This window comes from Nerophis lumbriciformis, linkage group LG03, assembly GCF_033978685.3.
Source record: "Nerophis lumbriciformis linkage group LG03, RoL_Nlum_v2.1, whole genome shotgun sequence".
NCBI classification, from domain to species: domain Eukaryota; kingdom Metazoa; phylum Chordata; class Actinopteri; order Syngnathiformes; family Syngnathidae; genus Nerophis; species Nerophis lumbriciformis.
The window spans coordinates 33541649-33557500 of record NC_084550.2 but is presented as its reverse complement, the minus strand read 5'-3'; the positions used below and the strand labels follow the sequence as shown (position 1 = coordinate 33557500).

The following is a 15852-nucleotide window of genomic DNA, read 5'->3' as shown; positions in this document are numbered from 1 at the left end:
TACTTTTTTTCCCCATTTACAGTAATATACACTACATTTTAAGGTGAAATTATTGCAACTTACCATATTTTATTTACATTTTAGTTAAAAAAAAAATCTACTAATAAAATGCATTAAAAATGGTGTAATAATAGTATTCACTTTTAGACGTGGCCCTCTGGGGCCAAACATAACTGCCATGTGGCCCTCAGTGAAAACGACTTTGACACCTCTGCTGTATATGGAAAAAACAGTAATAAAGTTGATTTTACGGTAAAAAATTCAGAATTTACCGTAACAACTATTGTCAATTTTACAGCCTACAATTTGATTGATCATTTGTTTTGAAATGATAAGTCAAGCAGATATTTAAGTACAGTATTTAGCAACAAATATTTTGGGAATACATGATAATATAACACTTTGATTTTGATAATATTGAATTTGAAAAGATATTCAATTGCATGCAGTACATGATTTTTCATGTCTTTGAAAATGAGATATTCTTGATCTCATTATGTCAACTTGTGTTGTATTGATAAATCATGGAGAAGATGAGAACAGGAAGTAAACAAATGTGTTCTTCCTACTCCTTTTGGTAAAGAGATGAGAAGATACAAACGTGTGGTCCTCCCTCTCCTCACCTCCAGGTACTGGAAGCCCATTCCCACGATGAAGTTGGCGGTCCAGTTGGAGAAGCCGGCCACGGCGAAGGCGGAGGGCCGCGGCCCCTGGGAGAACAACTCTGCCACGATGAACCAGGGGATGGGACCCGGGCCGATCTCAAAGAAGGCCACGAAGGCGAAGATGGCCACGATGCTCAGGTAGGACATCCACTTGAGTTGGTCCTGCAGAAGAAGAAGGGGAGGACCTTAGTCGCCCACTACGGGAGTCAGGTGGACCTTGGTCTGGTGAGGACTTACCAGCAGAGCCAAGGCGATGGTCATCAGGAGGGCGGAGCCCGCCATCCCCAGCAGGCCCAGCAGGTGGAGGGACCTGCGGCCTGCACGCTCCACCACGAACAGCTGCGGGAATCAAACCTCAGTCAAACCATTCTTTTAAAGAGACTTTTTACGTGTAGAGAGTCATCTTCTCTTGTCATTTAGCACCACAAAATAAATCATAAATCCTCAAATGATAATTAAATAATAGTGCAAATGAATGAACTAACAATAAATTAACAATTAACGAGTATTTAATTAACAAAGAATTAACAATTAACTATTATTTAATTAACAATGAATTAACAACTAACTATTATTTAATTAACAATTAATTAACAATTAACTAGTATCTAACAAAATATGAACAATTAATTATTTAATTAACAAGGAATCAACAATTAACTATTACTTAATGTACAATTAATTAACAATTAACTATTATTTAATTAACAATGAATTAACAATAATTAACAATTAACTATTATTTAATTAACTATTATTTAATTAACAAGTAACTAGTATCTAATTAACAAAGAATTAACTATTATTTAATTAACAAGGAATTAACAATTAACTATTATGTAATTAACAATAAATTACCAAATAACTATTATTTAATTAACAATGTATTAGCAAATACCTATTATTTAATTTACAATGAATTAACAATAAACTAGTATTAAATTACCAATGAATAACAATGAACTATTATTTAATTAACAAGGAATTAACAATTAACTAGTATTTAATTAACAAATAATTGACTATTAACTATTATTTAATCAACAATGAATTAACAATGAACTAGTATTTAATTAACAAGTAACTAGTATCTAATTAACAAAGAATTAACTATTATTTAATTAACAAGGAATTAACAATTAACTATTATTTAATCAACAATGAATTACCAAATAACTATTATTTAATTAACAATGTATTAGCAAATACCTATTATTTAATTTACAATGAATTAACAATAAACTAGTATTCAATTACCAATGAATAACAATTAACTATTATTTAATTAACAAGGAATTAACAATTAACTAGTATTTAATTAACAAATAATTGACTATTAACTATTATTTAATTAACAATGAATTAACAATGAACTAGTATTTAATTAACAAAGAATTAACTATTATTTAATTAACAATGAATTAACAACGATTATTTCATTAACAATGAATTAACAACTAATATTTAATTAACAAAATATTACCAATTCATTATTTAATTAACAAGGAATTAACAATTAACTATTATTTAATGTACAATTAATTAACAATTAACTATTATTTAATTAACAATGAATCAACAATAATTAACAATTAACTATTATTTTATCAACAAGTAACTAGTATCTAATTAACAAAGAATTAACTATTATTTAATTAACAATTAATTAACAATAAACTAGTATTCAATTACCAATGAATAACAATGAACTATTATTTGATTAACAAGGAATTAACAATGAACTATTATTTAATTAACAATGAACTATTATTTAATTAACAATGAATTAACAATTAACTAGTATTTAATTAACAATGAATTAACAATTAACTATTATTTAATTAACAATGAATGAACAAATGAACTAGTATTTAATTAACAATGAATCAACAATTAACTATTATTTAATTAAAAATTAATTAACAATTGACTATTATTTAATTAATATGCAACAATGAAAAGTAGTGCTGTCAATTGATTAATGTTTTTAATTGCATTAAAGACACTTTTCATAATGAATTAATCATGATTAATCCCAGGCTGTTACTTGTTTGTATAACTTTAGTTACCCTAAATTCGGGACGATAAACTGCTACTTTTTTCCTAGCCTTTGAACCCTGCGGCTAATTAAACAGTGCGGCTAATTTATGGATTCATCTTTGCTAACGGCCGTAATGTTTTGTGTTTAATAGTTTTAATTACACCCAAGCAGAGACACTGGAAATGTGTGTTATTGTCTGTGCTGTGGCGCCATCTTGTGGACGAGTTTGCTCACTGCAGGTGCCGCAAGTTGAAGAGGTACTTTTCTCAGGCATGTGATTTGAACGTAATGAAAAAGACTGAAAATAAGCCGGGTGCCCTGGTGGGGGAACAGGGGGGGCACCCCCACCCCGAAGCTACTGTTTTTTCAGCAATTGAACATGCAAAAATGTGCAAAAAAAGATGTTTTAGTGTTTAAAGAATTGAAAAATGATCAACAGAGTTGACATAAATACATTCATCCAAATGTATGACTATGTCTGTTTCAGTCACCATGTTATTTAGTCACTACAGTAAATGTGTTCACATCCACAGGAACCACATGGGTTAGCCTACTCTATACAGTATTTATCACCTTACTAGTGTTCACTTCACACTAAATATTTATGTGTAAATACCTCATTTCACGACGTATATACACTATATTGTCAAAAGTATTTGGCCACCTGCCTTGACTCACATATGAACTTGAAGTGCCATCCCATTCCTAACCCATAGGGTTCAATATGATGTGGCTCCACCTTTTGCAGCTATTACAGCTTCAACTCTTCTGGGAAGGCTGTCCACAAGGTTGCCGAGTGTGTTTATAGGAATTTTCCACCATTCTTCCAAAAGCGCATTGGTGAGGTCACACACTGATGGTTGGTGGAGAAGGCCTGGCTCTCAGTCTCCGTTCTAAATTCATCCCAAAGGTGTTCTATCGGGTTCAGGTCAGGACTCTGTGCAGGCCAGTCAAGTTCATCCACACCAGACTCTGTCATCCATGTCTTTATGGACCTTGCTTTGTGCACTGGTGCACAGTCATGTTGGAAGAAGAAGGGGCCCGCTCCAAACTGTTCCCACAAGGTTGGGAGCATGGAATTGTCCAAAATGTTTTGGTATCCTGGAGTATTCAAAGTTCCTTTCACTGGAACTAAGGGGCCAAGCCCAACTCTTGAAAAACAACCCCACATCATAATTCCTCCTCCACCAAATTTCACACTCGGCACAATGCAGTCCGAAATGTAGCGTTCTCCTGGCAACCTCCAAACCCAGACTGGTCCATCAGATTGCCAGATGGAAAAGTGTGATTCATCAGTCTAGAGAAGGCATCTCCACTGCTCTAGAGTCCAGTGGTGACGTGCTTTACACCACTGCATCCCACGCTTTGCATTGGACTTGGTGATGTATGGCTTAGATGCAGCTGCCCGGCCATGGAAACCCATTCCATGAAGCTCTCTGCGTACTGTACGTGGGCTAATTGGAAGGTCACATGAAGTTTGGAGCTCCGTAGCAACTGACTGTGCAGAAAGTCTTTGCACTATGCTGACCTCTCTGTCAGTTTACCTGGCCTACCACTTCCTGGCTGAGTTGCTGTTAAATTTAAGTTAAGGTTAAGTTAAAAGTTAAAGTTAAGTTAAGTTAAAGTACAAATGATTGTCACCCACACACTAGGTGTGGTGAAATTTGTCCTCTGCATTTGACCCATCACCCTTGTTCACCCCCTGGGATGTGAGGAGAGCAGTGGGCAGCAGCGGTGGCCACGCCCGGCAATCATTTTTGGTGATATAACCCTCAATTCCAACCCTTGATGCTGAGTGCCAAGCAGAGAGGTAATGGCTCTCATTTTTATAGTCTTTGGTATGACTCAGCCGAGCTTTGAACTCACGACCTACCCATCTCAGGGCGGACACTCTAACCACTAGGCCACTGAGTTGCTGTTGTTCCCAAACCCTTCACTTTTCTTATGATAAAGTTGACTTTGGAATATTTTGGAGCGAGTAAATTTCAGGACTGGATTTGTTGCACAGGTGGCATCCTATGACAGTTCCACGCTGGAAATCACTGAAAGCGGCTCATTCTTTCACACATGTTTGTAGAAACAGTCTCCATGCCTAAGTGCTTGATTGTATACATATTTGTGATTAGGACACCTAATTCTCATCATTTGGATGGGTGGACAAATACTTTTGGCAATAAAGTGTATCTGCGGCTAATACATGGATTGTTCTTTAGCATTTCGTGGGTGTGGCTTATATATGTCATGGTGTGCGGTTTTCATTTCCCTTGAAACAAACATGATACCCACCGACACCACAGTGAAAGCCGTGTTGACAACACCAGCGCCGATGGTGGCGTAGACCGGCTGCGCGACTCCGGCCTTCTCAAAGATGCTGGTGGAGTAGTAGAAGACCTGCCGGACCACGTGGGACAAGGAGGTCATGTGCATGTGCTCCTCGGCATCATCACGGGTGAAACGTGTGAACTCACGGCGTTGATGCCCGACAGCTGCTGGGAAAGCTGCAGCACGACGGCGACCAGGAGCGGTTGGCGGTAGATGGGCGAGCGGAAAAGCTCCGGGATGGTGACCTTCTTCTCCCTCATCATCTGCCGGCTCTCCTCCTTCATCTCCTGCATGTCGGCACTCACGTCGTTGGTGCCCCTCAGCTTCTTCAGCACTGCCAAGGAGTTTGCATGAAACAGGTCTGCAAGACCAGCGGGTTTTTGTGCACACCACCTACCGGTCTTGGCTTTGTTCTCTTCGTTCTTGTTGATGAGCAGGAAGCGCGGGCTCTCCGGGCAGAACGGCAGCAGGACGCACTGAACCACCGAGGGCACGAAGATCAAGCCCAGGAGGAGCGGCCACAGGTCAGTGTTGCCCATGATGACGTCCATTCCAAACACCTGCAGGCCGCCAGCAGGGAGAGAATCAACCTCAAATTTGTCACAACATGAAGTGGCAAGGACAATACCTGCGCTATTAGGGCAACATGAAGTGGCAAGGACAACACCTGCGCTAGACTTAGACTTAGACGTAGACTTCCTTTTTATTGTCATTCAAATTTGAACAGATAGATGGTCTGAAGAGTTGAGGTGGAAGCGTGGTGCAGCTTTATATGCATGTTTAATATTGCTGAACACCATGTCCAGCTTGCTTCCACCCCTGGTTGCAAAATTCACATATTGATGGATATGAGGGAACACAGTTTTCATGTTAGCTTGATTCAAATCCCCTGCCACGATGAAAACTCCCTCTGGATGTGTGGATTGCAGTTCATTGATTGAGCAGTACAAAGCATTCAAAGCTTCTTTGGTGTTAGCACTGGGAGGAATGTACACTGCTATGAGGACAGCATGAAGTGGCGAGGACAATACCTGCGCTATGAGGATGCCCACGACGATGCCCAGCTGGTGGAGGGTTCCCAGAGCCCCTCGCAGGGCCGTGGGCGATACCTCGCCCACGTACATGGGCACGAAGCCGGTGGAGAGGCCGGAGTAGAAGCCCACCACGAAGCGGCCGATGATGAGCATTTCGAATGAGGACGCCATCTTGGAAAAACCCATCAGAGCGGAGGAGAGGAGGGCCAGGACGTTGGCCACGAGCATGGCGTTCCTCCTGAGCGTCAGAGGGAGAAGAGGTGGAAAATCAATTCGAGGACTTGTTATTTTTTTCATAATTTTATGATTTGTAGTAGAAAAAACAAAACCTATAATAAAGAAGAGGTGGAATTATTTATTGATGGCATCAAAATGAACTTTTAAAATATTTGGGAGTTAATGTTGATGAAAAATGAACATACTGAACTTGTCTACAGCAAGATGATGACATTCATAATTAATAATAAATTTCAGTAAAGTTGTTTGTTTATGTTGGCATTATACTGTAGTTTAATACATCCATACATAATGTATTCTTGTCCGTTGAAATTATAATGTAGTTCAATACATCCACATATAATGTATTCTTGTATGTTGACATTATACTGTAGTTTAATACATCCACATATAATGTATTCTTGTATGTTGACATTATACTGTAGTTTAATACATCCATAAATAATGTATTCTTGTATGTTGACATTATACTGTCGTTTAATACTTTCACAAATAATGTATTCTTGTATGTTGAAATTATACTGTAGTTTAATACATCCACATATAATGTATTCTTGTATGTTGACATTATACTGTAGTTTAATACATCCATACATAATGTATTCTTGTATGTTGACATTATACTGTAGTTTAATACATCCATACATAATGTATTCTTGTATGTTGACATTATACTGTAGTTTAATACATCCACATATAATGTATTCTTGTATGTTGACATTATACTGTAGTTTAATACATCCATAAATAATGTATTCTTGTATGTTGACATTATACTGTAGTTTAATACATCCATAAATAATGTATTCTTGTATGTTGACATTATACTGTAGTTTAATACATCAACATATAATGTATTCTTGTATGTTGACATTATACTGTAGTTTAATACATCCACATATAATGTATTCTTGTATGTTGACATTATACTGTAGTTTAATACATCCACATACAATGTACTCTTGTATGTTGACATTATACTGTAGTTTAATACATCCACATATAATGTATTTTTGTATGTTGACTTTATGCTGTAGTTTAATACATCAACATATAATGTATTCTTGTATGTTGACATTATACTGTAGTTTAATACATCCACATATAATGTATTCTTGTATGTTGACATTATACTGTAGTTTAATACATCAACATATAATGTATTCTTGTATGTTGACATTATACTGTAGTTTAATACATCCACATATAATGTATTCTTGTATGTTGACATTATACTGTAGTTTAATACATCCACATATAATGTATTCTTGTATGTTGACATTATACTGTAGTTTAATACATCCACATATAATGTATTCTTGTATGTTGACATTATACTGTAGTTTAATACATCCACATATAATGTATTCTTGTATGTTGATATTATACTGTAGTTTAATATGTCCATGTATGTTGACATTATACTGTAGTTTAATACATCAACATATAATGTATTCTTGTATGTTGACATTATACTGTAGTTTAATACATCCACATATAATGTATTCTTGTATGTTGACAATATACTGTAGTTTAATACATCCATACATAATGTATTCTTGTATGCTGACATTATACTGTAGTTTAATACATCCACATATAATGTATTCTTGTATGTTGACATTATACTGTAGTTTAATACATCCACATATAATGTATTCTTGTATGTTGACATTATACTGTAGTTTAATACATCCACATATAATGTATTATTGTATGTTGACATTATACTGTAGTTTAATACATCCACATATAATGTATTCTTGTATGTTGACATTATACTGTAGTTTAATACGTCCATGTATGTTGACATTATACTTTGGTTTAATACATCAACATATAATGTATTCTTGTATGTTGACATTATACTGTAGTTTAATACATCCACATATAATGTATTCTTGTATGTTGACATTATACTGTAGTTTAATACATCAACATATAATGTATTCTTGTATGTTGACATTATACTGTAGTTTAATACATCCACATATAATGTATTCTTGTATGTTGACATTATACTGTAGTTTAATACATCCACATATAATGTATTCTTGTATGTTGACATTATACTGTAGTTTAATACATCCACATATAATGTATTCTTGTATGTTGACATTATACTGTAGTTTAATACATCCACATATAATGTATTCTTGTATGTTGATATTATACTGTAGTTTAATATGTCCATGTATGTTGACATTATACTGTAGTTTAATACATCAACATATAATGTATTCTTGTATGTTGACATTATACTGTAGTTTAATACATCCACATATAATGTATTCTTGTATGTTGACAATATACTGTAGTTTAATACATCCATACATAATGTATTCTTGTATGTTGACATTATACTGTAGTTTAATACATCCACATATAATGTATTCTTGTATGTTGACATTATACTGTAATTTAATACATCCACATATAATGTATTCTTGTATGTTGAGATTATACTGTAGTTTAATACATCCACATATAATGTATTCTTGTATGTTGACATTATACTGTAGTTTAATACATCCATAAATAATGTATTCTTGTATGTTGACATTATACTGTAGTTTAATACAGCAACATATAATGTATTCTTGTATGTTGATATTATACTGTAGTTTAATGCATCCATGAACGTTGGCATTATACTGTAGTTTAATACATCCACATATAATGTATTCTTGTATGTTGAGATTATACTGTAGTTTAATACATCCATATATAATGTATTCTTGTATATTGACATTATACTGTAGTTTAATACATCCATAAATAATGTATTCTTGTATGTTGACATTATACTGTAGTTTAATACATCCACATATAATGTATTCTTGTATGTTGACATTATACTGTAGTTTAATACATCCACATATAATGTCTTCTTGTATGTTGAGATTATACTGTAGTTTAATACATCCACATATAATGTATTCTTGTATATTGACATTATACTGTAGTTTAATACATCCATGAACGTTGGCATTATACTGTAGTTTAATACATCCACATATAATGTATTCTTGTATGTTGAGATTATACTGTAGTTTAATACATCCACATATAATGTATTCTTGCATGTTGACATTATACTGTAGTTTAATACATCCACATATAATGCATTCTTGTATGTTGACATTATACTGTAGTTTAATACATCCACATATAATGTATTCTTGTATGTTGACATTATACTGTAGTTTAATACATCCACATATAATGTATTCTTGTATGTTGACATTATACTGTAGTTTAATACATCCACATATAATGTATTCTTGTATGTTGACATTATACTGTAGTTTAATACATCCACATATAATGTATTATTGTATGTTGACATTATACTGTAGTTTAATACATCCACATATAATGTATTCTTGTATGTTGATATTATACTGTAGTTTAATATGTCCATGTATGTTGACATTATACTGTAGTTTAATACATCAACATATAATGTATTCTTGTATGTTGACATTATACTGTAGTTTAATACATCCACATATAATGTATTCTTGTATGTTGACAATATACTGTAGTTTAATACATCCACATATAATGTATTCTTGTATGTTGACATTATACTGTAGTTTAATACATCCACATATGTCTTCTTGTATGTTGAGATTATACTGTAGTTTAATACATCCACATATAATGTATTCTTGTATATTGACATTATACTGTAGTTTAATACATCCATGAACGTTGGCATTATACTGTAGTTTAAAACATCCACATATAATGTATTCTTGTATGTTGAGATTATACTGTAGTTTAATACATCCACATATAATGTATTCTTGTATGTTGACATTATACTGTAGTTTAATACATCCACATATAATGCATTCTTGTATGTTGACATTATACTGTAGTTTAATACATCCACATATAATGTCTTCTTGTATGTTGACATTATACTGTAGTTTAATACATCCACATATAATGTATTCTTGTATGTTGACATTATACTGTAGTTTAATACATCCACATATAATGTATTCTTGTATGTTGACATTATACTGTAGTTTAATACATCCACATATAATGTATTATTGTATGTTGACATTATACTGTAGTTTAATACATCCACATATAATGTATTCTTGTATGTTGATATTATACTGTAGTTTAATATGTCCATGTATGTTGACATTATACTGTAGTTTAATACATCAACATATAATGTATTCTTGTATGTTGACATTATACTGTAGTTTAATACATCCACATATAATGTATTCTTGTATGTTGACAATATACTGTAGTTTAATACATCTATACATAATGTATTCTTGTATGTTGACATTATACTGTAGTTTAATACATCCACATATAATGTATTCTTGTATGTTGACAATATACTGTAGTTTAATACATCTATACATAATGTATTCTTGTATGTTGACATTATACTGTAGTTTAATACATCCACATATAATGTATTCTTGTATGTTGACATTATACTGTAGTTTAATACATCCACATATAATGTATTCTTGTATGTTGACATTATACTGTAGTTTAATACATCCATAAATAATGTATTCTTGTATGTTGACATTATACTGTAGTTTAATACAGCAACATATAATGTATTCTTGTATGTTGATATTATACTGTAGTTTAATGCATCCATGAACGTTGGCATTATACTGTAGTTTAATACATCCACATATAATGTATTCTTGTATGTTGAGATTATACTGTAGTTTAATACATCCACATATAATGTATTCTTGTATATTGACATTATACTGTAGTTTAATACATCCATAAATAATGTATTCTTGTATGTTGACATTATACTGTAGTTTAATACATCCACATATAATGTATTCTTGCATGTTGACATTATACTGTAGTTTAATACATCCACATATAATGTCTTCTTGTATGTTGAGATTATACTGTAGTTTAATACATCCACATATAATGTATTCTTGTATATTGACATTATACTGTAGTTTAATACATCCATGAACGTTGGCATTATACTGTAGTTTAATACATCCACATATAATGTCTTCTTGTATGTTGAGATTATACTGTAGTTTAATACATCCACATATAATGTATTCTTGTATGTTGACATTATACTGTAGTTTAATACATCCACATATAATGCATTCTTGTATGTTGACATTATACTGTAGTTTAATACATCCACATATAATGTCTTCTTGTATGTTGACATTATACTGTAGTTTAATACATCCACATATAATGTAATGCAATAGTATTTGGGTGCTACTTGTCATTCATACCTTTATAAAATCTCACTCATCCAAACCGAGAATAATGAATATTTCCTATAAGTCATCTTTATCTGTTCCTCTTTTTAATGTATATATACTTGCATGTCCAAGTACTGTATGTGTATTTGTTTGTAGATTTACCAACAGTTTTCTATATTCATTTGACATCTCCTTCATCAACAAGACTTTTAATGACCTTCATGTCAATAAAGAAATTAAATACAGAGAAGCCTCTCATTGGAGTAAACTTCCACCAGCTCGTCAATCTACAACTACACTTCATTCTTCGAAAAAACTATTGAAAGTGAATTATGATATTGATGTTTGCTCTATGCCAGTGTTTCTTAACCATAGGGCCCATTGTTGGGCTGCCAGTGCCCCCTAGAGGCCCACCAAAAAATATTTGTTTCTCAGCTGTGGTCCGTGTGCCCGTAGTTGTAATACCCTTTTTAGCCACTTGTGGCAGTAATGTAATGACCAAACAAACAGAAGAAGTCTGGAGCTTAAGTCAAAGAGACGTTTCTTAAAGGGCAAAAATTATGACTAAGTGGTCATTTTCACTAAAATTGTTTTGACAGTTTAGTTAAACCTTTAATTTATTTTGTCAAAACATTGTACTTTTAATTTTTGGTACTTATTTTTCTAATCAGCCTAACCTGAGCCTAGAAATAGTTATCATTATTGATTACGATTAAAATTAACAGTAAGATTTCTAAATCAGTGTTAATATTTGAGTGCGCCCGGGGCCCCTATGTGATGGAAAAGTTGGGCCCTGAGGTCAAAAAGGTATTATTATTATTATTATTACGTGACGTGTATTGCATGTGACTTGTCTATTTTTTATTATTGTTTTTTATTATTGTTTTTTTGCTAGCTTTGTAAATTGGGACGTTTTGGGTGCAGGTGTCCTCACAAGACCTAAACATATTTTTGCTTTACAATGTATATTGTTTTTTCTTCCTCTTTCTCAGTGTGTGCAAATAAAATGTCTGATTGTGATTCTGATAGGGCCCAATGTTGGGCTGCCAGTGCCCCCTAGAGGCCCACCAAAAAAATATTTGTTTCTCAGCTGTGGTCCGTGTGCCCGTAGTTGTAATACCCTTTTTAGCCACTCGTGGCAGTAATGAAATGACCAAACAAACACAAGAAGTCTGGAGCTTAAGTCATAGAGACGTTTCTTAAGCGCAAGAATTATGACTAAGTGGTCATTTTCACTTAATTTTTTTTGACAGTTTAGTTAAACCTTTAATTTATTTTAGCAAAACATAATATGTATGTACTTTTTTTTCTAATCAGCCTAACCTGAGCCTAAAAATAGTTATTATTGATTATGATTAAAATTAATAGAAATATTTCTAAATCAGTGCTAATATTTGAGTGCGCCCCGGGCCCCTATGTGATGGAAAAGTTGGGCCCTGAGGTCAAACATGTATTATTATTATTATTATTAGGTGACATGTACACTGCAAAAAGTGAAATCTAAGTAAGATGAAATATCTCAAATAAGGGTGATATTTGCTTATTTTCTGCCTGATAAGGTAATTCTTCACACTAAGCAGATTTTATGTTAGAGTGTTTTACTTGTTTTAAGTGTTTTGGTCCTAAATGATCTCAGTAAGATATTACAGCTTGTTGCTGAGATTTGATGACCTATATTGAGTAAAACATGCTTGAAACTAGAATATCAACTGTTGCAAAGCTGTGTTATCAACACTCACAAGTATAATCAGAATCGTTTTATTGCCATTAAAACTACTTTTTTTTAAAGTAATAATTTCTTATTTCAAGCATGAAATAAAAAAACATGACTTTGACACAATTGTGTCTCATAATTAAACTGACAGTTACTATTTAAACATTGAACATGTGACTTTTCTGTCAGGCTTGCCCCTGACAGTTTGGTTGTGTTTTAGTTTTTCCTCTGTGTGTATGTGTAGTATTTTCTGTCAGTGCTCTTGTTTTGGTTCTCTTTCCTGTTTGTCTCCCTGAGTGCTTTGTCCCCTCAGCTGTGGCTGATTGGCACCTGGCCACACCTGGTGTCAATCAGCCAGCTGCTATTTATACCTGCCCTGCCCTCCAGTCACTGCTGGATTATTGTCGTTCCTACCTGTCGTGTCGATGACAGTGTAGCTGTATGCGGTAGCGGTAAGCTATATGCTGTAGCTGTTTGGAGCTTACTGTCTTTTTGTTCCTAGTCCCTGTTTGCTGGATCCCTGTTTCCAGTTTGTCCTCCTAGTTCCTGGTTTGTGTTTTTTGTCTTTATTTCATGGACATTAAATTATGTTTTCCCGCTCAATGTCTGCCGCCATCTCTGCATCTTCAATCAATCAATCAATCAATGTTTATTTATATAGCCCTAAATCACAAGTGTATCAAAGGGCTGCACAAGCCACAACGACATCCTCGGTACAAAGCCCACATAAGGGCAAGGAAAAACTCACCCCAGTGGGACGTCGATGTGAATGACTATGAGAAACCTTGGAGAGGACCGCATATGTGGGTAACCCCCCCCCTCTAGGGTAAAAAATCTTGGGGTTCGTCACCAACAAACTCTGACAGAATAATCCAGCCTAACACGAACCTCGCAGAGATTTCCATGGCGGAGAGGCTTGACAGGATTGTAGCCCTAATGGCTAAATTGAAGAGGAGTTCGGCTTCATTTCAAGCCCTCTCCCACCCATCCCTTTCGTCTGTGGGCCTGTCTGGGGACGTCTGGGATCCGTCCCTTGAGGGGGGGCTATGAGTGGCTGTGGAGCTGGGGAGGCACAGCTACTCCTCACCCCAGTGGGTCTGCAACAGACGCCACCACGCACTCCAGTGGGCCAACAGACGCCACCACGCACTGCGATGGGCCTGAAACAGACGGCGCCATAATCTCCGGTGGGTCTGCAACCTATGGCGCCATCATCATCTCCAATGAGTCTGCAACCTACGGCGCCATCATCATCTCCAATGAGTTTGCAACCTACGGCGTCATCATCATCTCCGGTGGGTCTGCAACCTACGGCGCCATCATCTCCAATGGGTCTGCAACCTACGGCACCATCATCTCCGATGGGTCAGCAACCTACGGTGCCATCATCTTTGATGGGTCTGCAACCTACGGCGCCATCATCTCCGGTGGGTCTGCAACAGACGGCGCCATCATCTCCGGTGGGTCTGCAACAGACTGCGCCACCATCCTCCTCTCCGGTGGGCCAGGAGACGGCGCCACCATCCTCCTCTCCGGTGGGCCAGCAGACGCCGCCACCATCCTCCTCTCCGGTGGGCCAGCAGACGGCGCCGCCATCCTCCTCTCCGGTGGGCCAGCAGACGGCGCCACCATCCTCCTCTCCGGTGGGCCAGCAGACGGCGCCACCATCCTCCTGTCCGGTGGGCCAGCAGCAGACTGCGCCACCATCCTCCTCTACGGTGGGCCAGCAGCAGACGGCGCCACCATCCTCCTCTACGGTGGGCCTGCAGCAGACGGCGCCACCATCCTCTCCGGTGGGCCAGCAGCAGGGGGTGCCACCATCCTCTTGTCGGCCACGGATGTGGTCGTTTCACGGGCGACCGCCTCGCCAATTGCGGCGGCGTTCAACTCGCCGTCGCCACCTGACTCTTCCCCGCTGGTTGCGGGGACACTTGGCCTGGCGGCCCACCTCCTTGTCCTCCCTCCACCCTCCCGTGACTTTGGACTGTTTTTTTTTTTTTTGAGGGGGGAGTGTTTCTAGAACGTCTGGTATCCGTTATGGGAAGGGGGCTACTGTCAGGCTTGCCCCTGACAGTTTGGTTGTGTTTTAGTTTTTCCTCTGTGTATGTGTAGTATTTCCTGTCAGCGCTCTTGTTTTGGTTCTGTTTCCTGTTTGTCTCCCTGAGTGCTTTGTCCCCTCAGCTGTGGCTGATTGGCACCTGGCCACACCTGGTGTCAATCAGCCAGCTGCTATTTATACCTGCCCTGCTCTCCAGTCACTGCTGGATTATTGTCGTTCCTACCTGTCGTGTCGATGACAGTGTAGCTGTATGCGGTAGCGGTAAACTATATTCTGTAGCTGTTTGTAGCTTACTGTCTTTTTGTTCCTAGTCCCTGTTTGCTGGATCCCTGTTTCCAGTTTGTCCTCCTAGTTCCTGGTTAGTGTTTTTTGTCTTTATTTCATGGACATTAAATTATGTTTTCCCGCTCAATGCCTACCGCCATCTCTGCATCTTGGGGTTCGTCAACAACAAACTCTGACAGAATAATCCAGCCTAACACGAACCTCGCAGAGATTTCCATGGCGGAGAGGCTTGACAGGATTGTAGCG

General features: G+C 36.2%; 1 protein-coding gene across 1 annotated transcript in view; it reads right to left on the bottom strand.

The window, feature by feature from the left end:
• Window positions 1–15852, bottom strand: part of slc2a1b (solute carrier family 2 member 1b) — an 89385-nt gene that overhangs the window by 5330 nt on the left and 68203 nt on the right. The window contains exons 4-9 of the mRNA XM_061937641.1: window positions 6060–6300; window positions 5426–5588; window positions 5175–5362; window positions 4993–5097; window positions 903–1004; window positions 624–827 (exon numbers count right to left, since the gene is read on the bottom strand). Of these exons, the coding sequence (XP_061793625.1) occupies window positions 624–827; window positions 903–1004; window positions 4993–5097; window positions 5175–5362; window positions 5426–5588; window positions 6060–6300 (1003 nt within the window). The remainder of the gene's footprint in view (window positions 1–623; window positions 828–902; window positions 1005–4992; window positions 5098–5174; window positions 5363–5425; window positions 5589–6059; window positions 6301–15852) is intronic.